This window comes from Bufo gargarizans, chromosome 6, assembly GCF_014858855.1.
Source record: "Bufo gargarizans isolate SCDJY-AF-19 chromosome 6, ASM1485885v1, whole genome shotgun sequence".
Classification (NCBI taxonomy): Eukaryota; Metazoa; Chordata; class Amphibia; order Anura; family Bufonidae; genus Bufo; species Bufo gargarizans.
In genome coordinates this window covers 353,470,470-353,489,303 of record NC_058085.1, presented here as the reverse complement: position 1 = coordinate 353,489,303, position 18,834 = coordinate 353,470,470, and the positions used below count along the sequence as shown (strand labels likewise).

The window sequence follows — 18,834 nt, the reverse complement described above, 5'->3', positions numbered from 1 at the left end:
CAAGTTTAACCATGCTAAAATGCTGATGGCACTAGGCAGGGGCATGGAGGGACAATACAAAAATACTCATGTGGAACTTTATCAGGAGTTGTGAGAACATTAAGTTTCCATTCTGCTTCTGCAATTGCACAGGAGGTGGTACTTCACTGTAAAGGCCCTCTGTAATCTGCTGCTTCACATCCCCAATGCCCTGAGTGACGGCCGTGGTGCTCTCCTGGTTGGATCCTACAATTGTCACTCAGAGCAGAGGGAAGGGACTGTGAGGCAGATCAATGCAGAGATCACTTCAAAGTAAGACTTCACCTCCCGGACATTTCCAGGATCGGAACCTGGCAGAACAAAATATCATATTTACATTACCTCATGCATGTTTGTCCTGCTCTCCTCAGGCCCTACCCAGTGCTATCAACAGTTTAACATAGCCAAATCTGCTGACAGATTTACTTTAAATTAATACATTAGGCAGGCTATATGTGTGACAACGCAATACTACCTTATGAGCTCAGTACTGCCTTATAGATCCAATGTGGACCCACTCAAACAGAAAAAACTGAAAACGGGGGATCGAAGGCAACAAATCCACAATTATAGAAACCTCTATATTTGAAGGGAGTAATAAAATCGCCTTTCCAGCATGACAGCGGCCCTCTTACCTCTTTCTTTTTGTTTTTTAGGACGTTCTGGAACTTGGACAGCTCCTTCTCCTGTTCACCCTTGATTCGCTTTGCTTCGTCCCTCAGGCGGACAGTGTGCTCCAGCTCCAGACGCTCTATGGTCTGTTTCTGCTGTTTCTCCAGGTTTTCAATATCCTGATCATATTGTCGCTTTTTGTTCTAGGATGAGAATAGACTTAGATTTTTTTGACTTGTCCCAAATATTTTAATAATCTTTTTAAAATAGAAGAATAAAGTCTACTGTGCCGTATAATGTCACTAGAGTCAGAGACACATGTCCCTGTGTGAAATCTGCTAAAAGTGCCCGCTCATCGTTCAAATTTTCTGTGCAAATGGATTTCATAATCTATATTTACAAGGTTTGGAGCTCTATTTTTTCTAATAGGTGATGCAAATCCATTGCATAGTCATGGAAATAAATAATACAATTTTGTCTGATGGCAGCCATCACTAGGAGGAGCTTGAAGGGGTTGTCTGACCCCTAAATCAATATAGGAGCCAGAAATGTGTGCAAAAGAAATAAAACCTCTAAAGGAGCACTGTTCCATCGCTGATGGTCCCATCACCTGCGGTCAATCACTGGCCTCAGTAGTGACATGTCCCTAAGCGGCATGTTACCGAACAGACTTGGTGGTCAAGTACCACACGTTAATGCGGAGGCCAGTGAATAGCTGCAGTGGTAAAAAGTGACCACATACAGGACATCAACTTTTGGTCTGCCAGGGACGAGAAGAAGCTCGAAAGGGACCTTTGGCGTTGGCATGGAGCTGCTTTCAAGAGGTCAGTAGCTTTTTTTTTCTCTTTATCGTACCCATGTTTAATTTTGCATTGGGGGTCAAACAACTCCTTTAAAGGGGTTGTCCCATGAAATGTGTTCAGTTTTCAAAGCAGCACCTGGATCTGAATACTTTTGTATATAATTAAATCTATCTGTATTGCGCCACCTGCTGGTTGCTCTTTTCCTAATTTCTCTGTCCTGCTCACTGAGATGAAAGCACCTGCTCAGTTCCATCCTCCACCAGCTGCAGGAGAAAGAACACGCCCCTGAGAAAGAACACGCCCCTGAGAAAGAACACGCCCCTGTGAGAAAGAACACGCCCCTGTGAGAAAGAACACGCCCCTGTGAGAAAGAACACGCCCCTGTGAGAAAGAACACGCCCCTGTGAGAAAGAACACGCCCCTGAGCTGCCAGCCTGAAATAAATCTGGCAAAACCTTTGGAGCAATGAAGATCTCTGGATCCACGTGAGGTACAGGGCTGGTTCTAGCTTTGTTAGAAAGAGGTCGTCATGTACTAGATTACGTATGACTTTCAGTTTTTACATTACTCATGGGATAACCCCTTTAACGAATTTGATTTTGTATATAAATCTAGATGACATAGGCCCTCACCCACAGTGATAGCTAGGGGGGGAGTTTGGAGCTGATGTATCAGAAAAACAAGGAGTGAGCTTTATAAAGATATATTATGAAACCTATTGATCTGGACAATTCAAATTAGGTCAAAATCATTAGCATTCAATGCAATGACTGAAGCTGGTATACAGGAACGGCTCCCAGATTATCTGGAGCTCAGTTGCGACTTCTACATTGGACAGGCAAAGACAATGAAGTGATAGTAACCGGGTTAACAGTGCATACTCGCTTTGCCCTTTGCCTCTTGTAAATTATTATTACGCATTACCAACTGATTGTATGCTGTAATAATATAATAATGCACTTAGAATGTGGGTGCATTCCCTGAGACTGTAAGTGGGTTATTTTCTGTGCAGGTAATCACCGTCATTTCCTGCTCAAATCTGCGGAAGATTTGCTCTCTCTGTTGCAGTAATTTGTTACTGAGGATCTGCTGAGCTCTCTGTTCTTCTTTCTGCAGCAGCCGGAGTTCCCGCAGCTCTTGTCGCCTACAGGAAAAGAAAAGCAATGAATCAAAGACTATCCGCCAGGAAACTTGGCCATTTCAGAATGACTGCCAAATATTGTACAATTTCCTCTTCGGAGTGAGATCAGGCAGGCTGCTCGTTACTTTCTAATTAAGCGTTTAGAGAGACAGAGAAGCAGAAACAGTCAGTTAAACCACAAGATTGCACCATAGAATGATTCAGGGCTTCAGGATTCAGAACTTCTGGTGCTGCATTAGGAAACGCACCACATTTTCTAGTCCAAGGGCCACAATAATATATTGAACCAATCCCAAGGGCCGCTCAAAAACACATGGGGTATGACCAACTGAGACATGCATGGAGAATTGAAGGTACATTCCAAAAATGTCTGACTTCTCTCTTTTAGGAGAATCTTCTTTCTCGTTCACACTCCATAAGGGAACAGACCATGGATGCATCACTTTTGTACCTATTAAACTGGCTGACCTGTTACATCTACGCTTGGCAGCTGAAGGCATCTGTGTTGGTCCCTATGTTGATATGTGCCCGCATTGCTGAGAAAAATGTAAGTTTTAATCTATGCAAATGAGCCTCTAGGAGCAACGGGGGCGTTACCGTTACACCTAGAGGCTCTGCTCTCTCTGCAGCTGCTGCACTGTGATTGACGGGGCCAGGTGTGATGACGTTTTCACTGCCTGGCCCTGTCAAAGTGGAGTGGGAGAGGCAGTTGCAGAGAGAGCAGGGCCTCTAGGTGTAATGTCAACACCCCCGTTGCTCCTAGAGGATCATTTGCATTTTTCTCAGCAACGTGCGGACACATATGAACATGGGACCAACACAGATGTCTTTAGCTGCCAAGCGCACATGTAACAGGTCAGCCAGTGTCATAGGTACAGAACTGCTGACTGACGCCCTTTAAAGGGAACCTGTCATCAACTGTATGCTGTCCATATTAACGGCAGAATAAAGTAGAGACAGGTGAGATGATGTCAGCAGTCTGTCATTTAAAAGTTAAAAGTAAGTGGTTGCCGAGAACCAACATCACAATCATTGCAGCCTGGGCCTGGAAAAGAGTCCCGGCCACCTGAGAACAGTCCTGGTTATTCATGAAGTCCTGCTCTCCTGCCCACCTGCTGATGACTGACAGTCTAATACCTAGTTTTCTCCCTTTCTCTCTAGGGGAGAACTGCCAATCATCAGCAGATAGGCGGGAGTGCAGGAGATTAGGAATAACCATGACTCTTCTCAGGCCTGGGCTGCAATGATTATAAAGCTGGTTCTCAGCAACCACTTACTTTTAGCTGATGAGTGACACACCGCTGAGATCAGCATTTCTGTCACTATTTTATGCTGCCCTCAGTGAGTTGATTCCCTTTAAACAGCCACGTGTTTTACTGCTCCATAAGCTTTAATGAAGATAGCCAAACTCTACAGTTAATCTACTTCTAGCTGGAGATCCACCCAGGGTTCAGGAGACCCCCCCCCCCTCCATTATGCCAATATATAGGGGTTCCAGTAATGACCACACAGTGCACTATTAGAATTTACCCGCCCTTGCTCTCGCACCACTCTTTGACATGTGTGAGCAACATCCAGACACGAAGGTCTGTGACCATTTAGTTGGTGGCCACACAGAATGGCACCTGGTTGTTCATCCCTGATATAGAGGGTTCCAATGTCCAAGGAGAATAGTAAGGCAGATTTATCAATACATATCCAAAAGTTTTCTGGTGTAAACACATTGAGAAATGTACACAGTTAGGCCAAACTCCATGTTTTTTTAAGACCTTACACCAGTTTTTTTGAGAGATATGAATAGGTTTGGAAGAGCGGATTAGGTTTCAGAAATAACTAAAAATATGTGAAAGTGGTGGACATTGCTTTGGGAGACGGACTTAGGAACACTGTTCATATAGAATGTGTGAGTAATAATAATTCCCCACTGTTGTGAGCATCTCTAGGCTCATTCCAGACAACATCAGATGATTGAGTGTATTAAGTATAGAGTACTAGGGATGATCAGTAATCAGAGAATGAGAAGTGGAGCAAAATGTAGTTTGAACTGTCCTGGAAGAGACGATTTCCCCCATGAACATACCTAAGGAATCTCATCTCTTCACTCTTAGCATCGTTATCTGTCACTATCTTCGAGGTTGTGACACTCACTTCCACGCCATCTACAATGAACTTGCGAGTCTTCTTCAGTGTCTTTTTCTGCCTTTTTGAATCCTAGTGAATGAGTAAGAAAGCAAGTAATGCTGTAAAATGCTGCAATGGATAAAAAGAACACAGGCATTACAGACGAGAGAGCCGAGACCCATGACTCTAAAGGAAGCTTTACCTGTATTGAGATGGAGCCCGACTCCTTATTCTTGGTCAGGAAGCTGGATATAGACAAGTTCAAGTCCATACTTCCACTGTCAGCAGTAGATCCTGTTCCTGAATCCGAATCAACTTCCTTTGGAATTTCAGCTTCTCCTGCAGGCGAGGTCTCAGTCTTTGCTTTGTCCTTCTCTTCACCTTCAGCGGTGATAACACTAATATTAGGCACATTGGTCTGAGGTACCTTTTCGGTCGATGTAGCACCTTTACTTGAACTTACATCATTGTCCTGAGACTGACCTTGCACTGGTTCTTTACCAGGATCAGCAGTAACTATGGGTGATTCCTTTTCAGAATCAAGAGCAACTTTCACGTTGTCAGGTTTCTTATCTTCTACCACCTCTGGTGATGGAGTCACAACTACTTCATCTTTAGCAATATGATTTACTTGATCAGCGGTTTCTGGTACCTGCTTATCTTGACTGACAGGTGCAGTGCTATTTGCATCTGTAGCATTTTCCTTCTTTTCTTGGCTCCCGTCATCTACAGGACTTTCAGAAGATTCTGGTTTAATGCTAGGTTCCTGTTCAGAGTCCTTTACATGTTCTGACTTTTCGGGGCCTTCAGAAATCTCACCGGAAACATTTGTGTCTGCTACTGAATCGGATATTTCAGCAATTAATTCCTCTGTACCGTTTTCTTTTACTTGTGTCTCTGGCATTTCTTTCGGCACTTCTGGAGCTTCCACGTGGGGTGGCTCAACCCTGCTTTCAGGAATAGCGCCCTCTCCGGGTTCACATACTGTAACAGATTTCTTACTTCCCTCTTCGTTTTGCATTTCTTTCTTCTCCGGTGTTTCAAGAACATCTTCTTTAACTTCAGATGGAAGTTCATCATCTTTCTTTTCTGGTTTCTTCTCAGCCTCATTCTCTGACAGTGAGGACACTTCTGCTGGCTGTTTAGGCTCAGTGGATGGTTCCAACACCGAAACACTGGCCTCATCTTTCTTTTCTGGTTTCTTTTCATCTTCGTTCTCTGGCAGTGAGGACACATCTGCTGGCTGTTTAGGCTTAGTGTCAGTGGATGGTTCTAACACCGGAACACTGGCCTCATCTTTACTTTCAGCTTCGTTCTCTGGCAGTGAGGACACATCTGCTGGCTGCTTAGGCTTAGTGTCAGTGGATGGTTCCAACACTGGTACACTGGCCTCATCTTTCTTTTCTGGTTTCTTTTCAGCTTCGTTCTCTGGCAGTGAGGACACATCTGCTGGCTGTTTAGGCTTCGTGTCAGTGGATGGTTCCAACACTGGTACCCTGGCCTCATCTTTACTTTCTGGGATGACTGGTTTGTCAACACTTGCAACCTTCAATGTCTTTTTTGGAGACACCTGGACTAACCGGTTTCTTGATTTCAGGAGCTTCCTTAACTTTCTCCTTCTTGGGTTCTTGTTCAGAGACTTTTTTTTCTACTGAAGGAGGCACCACAGTTTCCGAAACTGGTTCAAGAGTTGAAGCATTCTGGGAAAGTTTGTCGTCGTCCAAGCTAGCAATGCTGAGGTCCGAGGAAGCTCTTTTGCTGTCTGGAACAGGCTAATGGAAGAGAAGTAAATCCAGAAATATATTATAATAGTAATTATATAAACCACATTATTCTAAAAAAGAAACAGGAGCACCATGATACATTGTGAGGGAGAAGAGAGCAAGCACAAGCAATTTCTTCTCACCGATGAACCTCAGTTCAAGGGCAAAGAAAATTCCAAAAGAATCACAGAAATTTTACTCAATATAGAAGACTCCACAGTGGAGATGAAATGGTAATGCATGGATGAATCTGTCTCACATATCAGAGTGCTGCCCTTTTCTTCTATTCAGTCCCTAACAGCAAGTTTATCCTCCGAATACTCAGATTTTCCGCTTAACCAAACAGGACCCCCATTCTCGAGATGGGAGGGGGTTCCAGCGGTCAGATAGGTGACAAAGGCTCTTTGTAGGATACTCCCTTTAATAATAGGGTTATGTTGCCAATTATAGCACATTGGCACATGGCATTGTTGTAGAACAGGGAGCTCTGCTACCTTTTTTCCCCCCCACATTTAATTAACTAAATGAATTAATGATTGCTCTATTTATATAACAAAAACCGGTCTGTGACTTGTGTAAAAAAAAGACTCCATTGTGGAGTCGAAATGTTGCTCGGCAAGGCTGAAGAACCACTTTGTTCATTCACGTTTGGAGTGCTGCCTGGATCTATTCATTTATCACTATCAGGGAATAGGCTGGCCATTTTTAAGGGTACTTTCACACTTGCGGCAGAGGATTCCGGCAGGCAGTTCTGTCGCCGGAACTGCCTGCCGGATCCGTCAAAACGTATGCAAACTGATGGATCAAGATCCTGATCCGTATGACAAATGCATTGAAATGCCGGATCCGTCTCTCCGGCGTCATCCGGAAAAAACTGATCCGGCATTTAGTTATTTTTCTAATTTTTTGCAGTCCGAGCTTCTGTGTGGCAGCCTCGGATCCTTCAGGAGGACCGAAGCTGCCGCACTCACTTTCTGGCTCCTCCGATCCTTGCTAGGGGGAGCTGGTGCACGGACTGGAGCGCACTCTCTCAGTTTTTAACCTCACAGATGTCGTGGTCAGATTTGACCACAGCATCTGAGGGGTTAAATGTGTGCAATCAACGTTATCATTGAGGACATACATTGGCCTCTGTTTAAAACAGCAGGCACCCGCTGACTTTGGCTCCCTCTGTGCTCATGAGTGGGAGCCATTTTTTAATACCCCACCGCCGACGTAAATTTACGGGAACGGGTTAAAGATCAGCTGTCACCGTTACTGAAGCTAGTATATATGTAACTTATATAGCACTCGCATATTCTGCAATCCTGCAAGTCACTCACATCAGTCCTCATGGTCACAATCTAGATTTGAAGTTAATCTATCTGCATTTTCTTTGCAGTGTGGGAAGAAAACAGGAAACCCGCAGGAAACCTATACAAACATAGGAAATGCATACATGCAGCGGCTGCCCTTGGTTGGATTTGCCTTCTTCTACATTTCCCATTCACTTCTATTGAGTCTCACTGTGCAGGCACAACCCAGCTGTCAGGCTACAATGAGGAACCTATCCACTGATGATGGTCCCAAGGGTTAGTCCAATAAAAACATATACTGTATATTAGAAAACCTTTATAACCCTTAATGACCAGACCTTAAGGGTCTTAAAGGGGTTGTGCGGTCATGTTCCTATCAATCCTGTACCCTTGTCCATTCATTCTCTAGGAGACTCCCAGGCACAGCAGGGCGCTGTAGTTGGCCTTACGTTTTCTTACATATTTCTTTCATATAATATGTCTCCTAAGAGATCTTAAAATGCTCCTGGGGGACATCAATTTTTTTATGTTATTGTACAATTTTTTTTACTGTAACTGGGGCATCCATAGGAGCCCTAGTGACAGTGGAAAACAGTCCTTTAGGGCTTGTTCACACGACCGTCCATGGGGCAGCCGCATGGGGATCGCAGACCCATTCACTTGAATAGGTCCGCAATCCATCAGTTCCACAAAAAGACAGAATTTGCTCTATCTTTTTGCGGTGGCATGGAATGGAACCCCGTTCTTCCATTCCGCATCTCCGGACCCATTCAAGTGAATGGGTCCGCATCCTGTGATGCGGAATGCACATGGAACAGTGCCCGTGTATTGCGGATCCGCAAATGCGGTCTGCATTACGGCAATGGGCAGCACAAGTTCGTGTGAATGAGCTCTTATCATGAGCTGATCTAGGTCTGCTAATAATGTGATCATTAGGTCCAACAGAGTAGCGGGCCCACTCTTTCCTCTTTTCTAGATTGCAGTGGAGTCTGCAGCGCCGCCAAAAGAGTTGGCACATGCACCGCCCGCCATCAAAAGATGGTGGCTGACCGCAGCCACAAAAAATCAGCAATCCAACAAAAAGGTTGTGCAAGTTGATACACAGAATATAACAAAACACTAACCAAAGAGCTCTCGGCCTCATCTTCTTCTTCTTCCTCTTTACTTTCTTCCACTTCCTCCAAGACCTCGGCCTTGGCCTCTGCGATCAGCTCTCGCAATGGCTTGTTGCTGTGGACCACTGACACGAATGGGTGCTGTAGGGACAGATCACCCAACCTTTACATTCTATTCACAGGAGACAATTCCATAAAGGCAGCACTCGTGTCTGTATTACCTGCAGCAGCTGAACAGTGGTCCAACGGGCATCCAGGTTCTTCTCCAAACACTTTCTCAAAAAATCATTAAAATCCCTCGACCTAAATAAAGGAAACACATAGGACATGTTATCTTGGCCCAGAGATATCCGAGCCCTCCTTTCTACATTGTCTTTTGTAGCCAATAATGAACATTAAAACAGATTCCTTACAGAAGAACTTTCTCCTTTTTGTATTTTTCTGTCCGCCAGAGATTTCCTAAAAATTTTCACAAGCCTTAAAAATGAGTGCAGAGCCTGGCCATTTAATATATTTAAATGTATACTCGCTCTCCCTAACCATCTGTCCCTCTCCACCCCACCATCTTCTCAGTCTTTTCCCATGACACCCCATCCCCAAGCTAAGAAAACCATGGATGTGCAAATATCGTTTTGGAAGATAACAAGGGTTTCTCCTGGTTCCGGCAAATCCAATATGAATGGGTTGTCTCAGCACTTGGGAATATGAGAAATTGCAATCTGCATAAATAAAAAGTGAAAGCCTTTCAGGAAGTTGGCAAGCTCCCTCTGCTCGGAGACAGTGTCCGCACATTTACTCATGTGACTCTTTTTAGATGACACAGAGCACATTTTCTTAATTAGTAAAATGCACGCACTAGGGTCATCTACAGGGCATTCGGAAAGTCTTCGGACCCTTTCACTTTTTCTACGTTTTAGGTTGTGGCCTTGTGATATAATAAAATTGAAAAGTTTTCCTCACTCAATACCCAAAAAACTAAACATTTCACATGAACCTAAATATTCAGATTCTTTGCTATGACACTTGAAATTTAGCTCCTTTTATTTCTCTTGATCATCTTTGAGATGTTTCCACACCTTGATTGGAGTCCACCTGTGGTACATGCAGTTGATTGGACATGATTTGGAAGACATATCCCTGTCTCTATAAGGTTTCATAGCTGATAATTCATATCCAAGCAAAAGCCAAGCCATGAGGTGGAAAGAACTGCCTGTAGAGCTCAGAGACAGGATTGTGTGGAGGCACAGATGTGGAGAAGGGTACACAACAATTTCTGCTGCACTGAAAGTTCCCAGGAGCACAGCGACCTCCAGATTTTTTTAATGGAAGAGGATTGGAAAAACCAGGGCTCTTCCTGGAGCTGGGCACCCCACCAAACTAAGTAAAGCGGGGGACAAGGGCCTTGGTAAAAGAGGTGACCAAGAACCCAATGGTCATTCTGGCTGAGCTCCAAAGATCCTTGTGCAGATGGGAAAAACTACAAGAAGGTCAATGATCACTGCAGCACTCCACCAATCTGTGCTTTATGGCGGAGAGGCCAGAAAGAACCCTCTCCTCAATAAAGGACATGTGAACGTTTGCAAAAAAACATCTAAAGGACTTCAGACTGTGACAAACAAGATAATCTGGTCTGATGAAACCAAGCCTGAACTTTTTGGTCTCGATTCCAAGCGTCATGTCTGGCGGAAACCAGTATCTGCTCATCACCTGCCCTATACCATCCCTACAGTGAAGCATGGCGGTGGCAGCATTATGCTGCAAGGGTGTTTTTCAGCGGCTCGGACAAAAAGGCTGGTCAGGGTTAAGGGGAAGCTGAATGGAGCAAAGTACAGAGAAATTCTTAATGAAAACCTGCTCCAGAGAGCTCTGAACCTCAGACTGGGCCGGAGATTCACCTTTCAACAAGACAATGACCCTAAGCAGAAAGCACATGGCCAAGACAACCCGGAATGTCCTTGAGTGGCCCAGGCAGAGCGCCGACTTGAACGCAACTCCCTTTAAAGATGCTGGTACAGGATTTATAGACGTATGAACTATCTGAACATGCCAAAAGCATTAAAGGGAGTGTGTCACCAGGACATTCACTGTTAATGGGGAACTGGTCATCAGAATTGACCTATAGCGATAATTACATGTCCCCATCATTCATAAAGGGGCTTTGTTCACACTCAAAAGCATTGTCCTCACGTCAGAAGTTCGCTATGAAAGTGTACCTGACGTCACCCGCGTCATCAAACCAAGCACATTGCCTTGTACAGCTAGCTCAGCTGAATGTAAATGATATCTTTCACTTAGTGCTACATTGCTTTATCCTGGAGAAAAAAGTACTTTTAATCCATATGCAAATGAGTAATTAAGTGCACAGAGGGTGTGCCTAAACCGTTCTGTGCACCCTGGTACCACCTGTTTCCCCACTACCAGCCCCTCCTTCTCCTTCTTGATTGACAGGGTCAGGTTCCTGCGTCCTCCTCTCACCTAGCTCGGTCAACCATTACATTCGATAGCTCTACAAGAAGAGCGTCTGGTTTAGCAGTGGATTTCTTGGTGACAGACTCCCTTTAAATCACAGTAATCAGACATTATATATACACTTTTTATTTCCTTAGAGTCTAAGTAATTAGATGTCAAGGTGTTAAATCCTGCCCTTATTAACTCTGCCACAGTTTAATCCAGGGTCTATCACAAGGTCAGTGCAGCCCCTGAAGTGCTATGAGCCCTGGCTCTTGTACAATTTGATATGAAATACTTACCATCTTGACGGCTGTGCTAATGTTGGAGGCTCCGATTTTGCAATCTTTAACAAGACGCGCATGGGATTTAGTTCGTGGTGGGGGGGCTCAATCTGAGCCATCTCGATTAACGTAACGCCCAGAGACCAAACGTCAGCTTTAAAGTCATACGGCTTGTCCTTAGAGGTCTCACACATCACCACTTCTGGGGCCATCCTATTGAGCAGTGAGAGAAAAGGAGAAGCATATATATCTAGCCAGCTGGCAAACTGGCGAAATAAACCACCACAGGTGGCGCTCTTGTCACAAAAGAAGAACAACGCATAGGAACGGGGTTTGCAAAAGTGGTGGAAAAGTCCATGTGGATCTTAGGTCGTGCTGTGGATATTTATTCTCTATTCTGCTGTAGATTTTTCCCCTGAATTTGACGCTGATCTATTTTATTGTGGGAGGTGGCACCTATGGCACATCTGCGCTAAACTGTACATGTCAATCTTAAAAGGGTATTCCCACCTTGGACATTATTGTTTGACAGATGCGCCTATGTGGAAAAAAAGCGGACCACCTTGACCTGCCTGTACGAGGTTGAGGAAAACAGCCGTCCTTCATGCAGTGACTGGGGGGTGGGTCGGGGGAACCCACTGCAGGTGCCAGAGTTGGGAACCTCATCTAAGAGATATTTAAAGGGATTCTGTCACCAGGATAATCGCTATTGAAGTAAAGCCATGGCCTAATAGCACTTAGTACCTTATTCCAGATGTGCCTTTGTTTCAGCAATAGATTTTTTCTTCTGAAAATCCAGTTTCTTTGGTATGCAAATGAGCCAGTAAGGTGCCCAGAGGGGGGCGTCGCTCTTGCAGGAAGGAGCCCAGACACGCCCCCTGCTAGTGCCCAAGCCTGCCCTCATGCAGGAGCAGGGAAAAGGGGGGCAGAGTTATGGAGGGGGGTGGACACATTGTGGCAGGGGGCGTGTCTGGGCTCCTTCCTGCAAGAGTGACGCCCCTCTGGGCACCTTACTGGCTCATTTGCATACCAAATAAACTGGATTTTCAGAAGATAAAAAAAAACATCTATTTCTGGATCAAAGGCACATCTGGAAATAAGGTACTAAGTGCTATTAGGCCATGGCTTTACTTCAATAGCGATTATCCTGGTGACAGATTTCCTTTAAAAGGGTTTCCCCACCTCTATAGGATATACTGTAAGGGTCCAAGGGAGGGATACCACCTTGAATGTGTCATTGCTAGGATTAATTAACGCTCTAGTTCATGGGCTGTGTCTGGTACTGCAGCTCTGGGCCAACTGGTGAAACAGGACTGTGCGACATTTCAGGGGAAACATTTAGATGACTTGGCTAATCCTAGACAAACTCTGGAAAGATGCAGATTTTAGAAGGGGTGGGGGGGTGGGTGTGAGCATACTCTTAGTACCACATTAAAAAAACAGAACCCAGTCCTTCCAGTTGGCCCAATACAATGCACATACCAGTACGGGGTGCCAATGAACGAGTCTCTTCTCTGTAACGTTCTGGTGTTCTTAGCAGACACTCCAAAGTCAGCTGTGAAGGAAAGAAAATCACATCATAAATGGTTTCTCAGGTTCTCTGGAATATGAGCACACAAGACATTCAGTGCAGGTTAATGTCAGGTAACCAGTGGCCCCCAGGCCCGAAAAGCACAAACAATGGGCGTCTTTCTGCCATTTCCTGGAGTCTTGTCCATGGCCATCAAAGTCTTTAGAGCCTTTTTCTCCCGTCTAAAATAACGGATCTCTAATGCAAAAACGGATGCTAAGTGAGCATGACGGATGCTCAAAATAAAGGATCTATTTTTTTGTATTTTTCCGTTCTTCTGACGGATCAGAAGAACGGAATACAAAACGATGATGTGACTCTAGCCTAAAGTGCCCGAAAATAGTGGTTATTGGACATCATAGTTACATGGAGAAAAGCTTGTTAAAACTATGGCTTCTTTAACTCTAATACATGACTATGATAGACTCAAAATTTAGGGCACGTTGGTGACAATGGCAGTGAAGTCACATGTTCATTTCCCTCCCCCCCCCCCATCCTAAATGTCTTATCTTGTACTAAGCCCTTTCAGCCAATCAGGACCTCTGAAAATGCTTAGACTTCACAGTTGGAATTGTTTGAAGAGCTTGGATAAAAGTCGCCAAGAGGGAGCATGCGCCGTTTACATCGATGGGTGCATCTACTGAAATGAATGGGACTGTAACGCGCATCTCTTTACTAAAAGGGGCATGAAGAGAACAGTCATCTCCTCGTTCTAGCAATTGTGGAGGTACCAACTCATAGACCCCATGGGTGACATTGGACGTGTCTTGATTCACCTTTATTTTAAAAGGAAGCTTGTGTTGCAAAATAGGTTAAAGTAATATATTGCCATCTCTTGGGCAGCACGGTGGCTCAGTGGTTGGCACTGGTGCCCTGCAGTGCTGGGGTCGAATCCGACCAAAGAAAACATCTGCATGGAGTTTGTTTGTTCTGCCTGGGTTTCCTCCCACACTGCATAGACATACTGATAGGGAACCAGTGTGGTGCTAATGTCTATAAAGCGCTGCGGAATATAGTAACGCTATATAAGTGCATAAAATAAAAATCTCATATTAGGGGTCAGACTGATACTAAAATGAAGAAAATTTTTTGCAAAATGCCATCATATTTTAAGATGGGAATAACCTAAGTAAGATTGGAGAAATCCTTTGTATGGTCCACGCAGGAGAATTTATAGTCAGATAATTATGAAAAATACTATTTAAAAAACTGCTAATGAGATCCTATAACCAAGGCAGAAAAACTAATCAAGAAAAGCACGTCGGACTGGACAAATGGAAAGGTGTGTATTCCGCACACTGGGAAACGTAGAAATGCCTCAACCGTCCTATGACCCAGGGGACCTGGAATGAGCGCTCACCCAGCTTGACGTCTCCATCCAGTGTCAGGAGTATGTTTCCGGCTTTCAGGTCTCGGTGGATAATTTTGTTATCGTGCAAATAAAGCATGGCTTCCAGGGTCTGCTTACACACCACGCGGATCTGCGGCTCTGTTAATGGACGCTCCAGCTCTGTGGGCAGAAAGTCAATTCAATCACATGTACCAGACTCCGGAGGAAGGACCGACAGAACAATAAGGGGCTATATGGTAATTCCCCTCCTGAGGACCCTCATCTATCAGCCAGGAAGAGGAGCACCTCCACTCTGTAGGACCTGACGCCTCAGACCAACACACAGGTGACTTCAGTGGAGTGGGGGCTGTGAAATGCTTCATTTCCCCTGTGGAAAGTCTTTGCAGCAGGATTTCCCTGACAGATCAATGGCCGCGCCATTGGCCCATCCTCTCACACCCCCCTTCTCCCGCGCGCTGAACACAGCAGCAGCACCTTTATTATGAAAGTGCCAGGGACAGCACGGTGGGCACGGAGCCTCTGCTGATGTCACACCAGAAGTCCCAGCGTGCCCTGCAGACTTCTCTCTGCTGCTGGGAGCTCAATGTGGAGGTTTATGAATGGAAAGACTAATAGCCAAGAGGCTAAAAAAAAAAAAAAGTTTCGACCCCTTACGTTAGACTTAGAGCAATCAAATGAAAGTTATGTTTTAACACCTAAAAAAAGGAAAAAAAAAAATCATTTTAAAAACCTGCTGTTTCTCTAGATCAGCATTTCCCAACCAGTGTGCCTCCAGCTGTTGCAAAACTACAACTCCCAGCATGCTGGGAGTTGTAGTTTTGCAACAGCTGGAGGCACACTGGTTGGGAAACGCTGCTCTAGATGACCTTATGTGAGATAGTAGTGTTAATAGAGTCCCAAGGGTCTAAAAAAAAAATGCTACCCTACTTTTACAGACCTTTGAGACTCTATTAACACTACTATCAACATAAGGTCATCTAGAGAAACAGCAGGTTTAAAAAAAAATATTAAATTTTCCTGTAGGTGTTTAGGTATCAGAGCAATCAAATGAAAGTTATGTTTTAACATAAGGGTCAGAAACAGGGTTTCGTTTGGCCTCTTGGCTATTCGTTTTTCTATGTAAGTTCTCTGGACCACTGAGAGGTCTATTTTCCTGCATGGTTTATGTATGGAGCGCAGTGTCCAGAGATCACAGAGAGGTCTATACGGTACACTATACTGTGCAACAGTCCGATATACTGTGTATAGGACTGTCCTATAACTGCCTCCTGCGCGTTTTGTCCCAGACGCCACCCACTGCTCCCTGCCACAACGACCAGACGTGCCTGGTCAATTCTTATTGCATTGAGTTTTGCACAGTCTACCGCTCTGATCCCTACGGGACAGATTTAGTGCTTCAAGAAAGGTAGGGATTCAGTCAGAGAGAAATTAATTTTTTTTTGCATTGAAGACATTATAGAGGAGACTGGTAATAGTTTCCCTGCATCAATAGCAACCCCATAATGTTATGTAGCACTATATATATATATATATATATATATATATATATATATATATATATATATACATACACACACACACACACACACACACACACACACACACACACACACATACATACATACATGAATAACTGCAATTTTCGTTCTCCTACTCGGCTAAAAATACTCCTCAAAAATGGTAAGAGTATTTTTACTCTTCTGGAAAAAATGTAGTGCGACCTCTGTGGCAGACACTTGGACACCACCTATGAAGTTCTGTAGATCTGCCAGTAATAGAAGTCTTCCCACACACAGGTCCTTGTATTCAGAATCGGCCTGAGCCTTACTCAAGAAAGCTTAGAAGAAACAGTGAGACTTACCGAGCATGACGGCATCGACGGCTCCTCCAGCACAAAACTCTATAAGAATCTGTGAAGAGCACAAACAAGTGACTGGATGAGACAACGTATTATATACCACAGCCTAAATCCTACTAATGAAGCCCTCAACAATCCGACCCAGGACTGGGGTCTCGGTGCCCTGTCCTAATCGATCAGCAGATTGAATATCGTGGCAGATACTCATTCTCTAAAGGAACGCCGGACATAGCAGAGCACAGAACTTGGCTATCTCAGCTAGTCCCATAGAGAACGAAAGGGTCATCACAGCTCATGCTCGACCTAAGTCTCCATCACGATGGGGCCAATGGACCCCCCCACTGTCATGATTGGTGAGGTCCTATTGGTTGGACCCCACTGATTAGCTAAGTATCCCTTATCTAGTGGGAAGGGGATAACTTGTAGTAACCGAAATACTAAATGTGATATTGGTGGTAAATGCCCCTCTATGGCGTTCATATTCCCTAATGGGGATATGGCCAGAGGATGCCTTAATAACAACTTTAATAGATAACGGAGTATTCACTTGAGACCCCCACAATCCTAAGAATAGGGGGGGGACTGCTGGTTTAGTGCTGTGGGACCTTTTAGGCAACTTACTCATCTCACCATACTTGAGCAGGGACATTTATGGAGCAGTCATGGTAGCCAGCCAGGTGAACTTATGAGAAGCTTTATATAAATGGGCACCGGTTATGTAAGGGATGATGGGAAAGTACTCTGGGGATATTTTCATTATTGGTAAAATGGACCCTCTAGGATCTTTTAGTTCTTGAAGGAAGACACTGACGGTTATGGTGCCAATGGGCTCCATACCAGGTAGTACCTGTAGTGTTTGTCCCAACTGGGTGCTGACATTACAAGCCTTACACTAACCAAGTGTATGGTTTCAGATTGATTATGGAGAAATGCTTGTGAAAAACCTTCTTGTAAAAGAACGTGATTTTGCGCTTTTTTGTGAGGTTCCTCATCCGTTTGGGGGACAGGACCTTCAGATGACTCACTGACCACACGTGACATCTGCCACCATGATCTAAAGCAGAAGCGGCATTTACCAAGGCAGAGGAGAGGATCACACAGTTCAATTCACAGGATTCCCCAGAATATCATTTCCCGGACGCAGCACCACTTACCCACAGGTTATTTTCATAGTAAAAAGCATCCAGCAGTTTCACAATATTGGGGTGATTGCACGAGGCCAAGATTTCAATCTCCACCATATAATCCTCAAGTTCATCTTCAGATTTCGTATCTATGACCTTTGCTGCGGCCATTATACCAGTCTCTTTATTCTGGGCCTGAAAAGTACAGAAAAATGGCAGGTTAGTGAGATGGGGACAGTACCGGGGTGTAGTGTCAGGAGATATCACATTACCAACCACAGAACTGCTCGTACAGTGAACCACTACCAGACTGGACTGCCATGTAAAAGCGCTTGCGTCATCAGAAAACTGGGTTTTTTATTTTCCATGTCCCCATTTATATTAAAAAAAACATCCTGTTTATAATAGACTGACACTTTCTGTTCTGTATAGATCACTTTTCAGTAGTCATCTCCTTATCATCACAGGCCAAACTGTAAAGACAGATACAACCTCCGTATAGATAACACAGAATCTTCCATTCACATTAGGTGTTGGACCAAGCTCATCCCCTCCCCCTCCCTGCATAATACCTTCTGCACAGGTCACATAGCATGCCCACTACACTCTTCCATAAAAGTTAATTGGGTAGAAATACTAATCCTGTAAAAAAAAAAAAATTAAATGTAAACACGGGAGAGGGAGGGGAATTATTTATAGTGTTTTTGGTGTCAGTCTGACACCTGGGACCTCCGCCGACCAGCTGTTAGAAGAGGCCGGGTGCTCTGTGACTGCTCTTCTAGGTCATGTGACATCACCCTACATCGGTCACCTGGCCTAGTTGCACCTGAGCTGGAATACCAAGCACTGCCACTATACGATGCACAGCGCTGTGCTTGGTAAGCGCCCCGAAGGCCGCCTTGCTGACCAGAGCTCCGGTGAGTGCCGCAGCTTCCCCGAAACAGCTGGTTGGCAGGGGGCCATGATGTGATATTGACGACCCACTGATTTCTCAGATAACCCCTGTAAGTGTAAAGTAGTGTATCCTGAGGCCATTGTATGTTGAGGGACCACTGAACCGTGAAACTCTAAAATCTCATCCGTGACCTTTCTAACACGAGATCGTTCTCTCTCCCCCCCCCCCCCCTCATTTACATCACTGCCTGAATCACAAGTCTGACCGTGAATCTGGGTCACACATGCCGACTGTCTCCGGTAGATGAAACAGCTACTGTACGCCTGGCAGCATCTGACGTTCGATGATTCATTGTGTAATCCACCTCAGGCCCGTCATCTCCCCGGACATGTACGTTTTCCCTGTTCTCACCCCCCCCAGCAACATATGTGTCTAT

At 44.7% G+C, this 18,834-nt stretch overlaps 1 protein-coding gene across 1 annotated transcript in view; it reads right to left on the bottom strand.

The window, feature by feature from the left end:
• SLK (STE20 like kinase) overlaps positions 1 to 18,834 on the bottom strand; it is a 53,616-nt gene that overhangs the window by 16,420 nt on the left and 18,362 nt on the right. Inside the window, 12 exon segments of the mRNA XM_044297459.1 lie at positions 654 to 833; positions 2,454 to 2,577; positions 4,655 to 4,785; positions 4,898 to 6,228; positions 6,230 to 6,467; positions 8,878 to 9,009; positions 9,090 to 9,171; positions 11,619 to 11,813; positions 13,083 to 13,155; positions 14,531 to 14,680; positions 16,383 to 16,431; positions 17,534 to 17,698. Coding sequence (XP_044153394.1) covers positions 654 to 833; positions 2,454 to 2,577; positions 4,655 to 4,785; positions 4,898 to 6,228; positions 6,230 to 6,467; positions 8,878 to 9,009; positions 9,090 to 9,171; positions 11,619 to 11,813; positions 13,083 to 13,155; positions 14,531 to 14,680; positions 16,383 to 16,431; positions 17,534 to 17,698 — 2,850 coding nt within the window.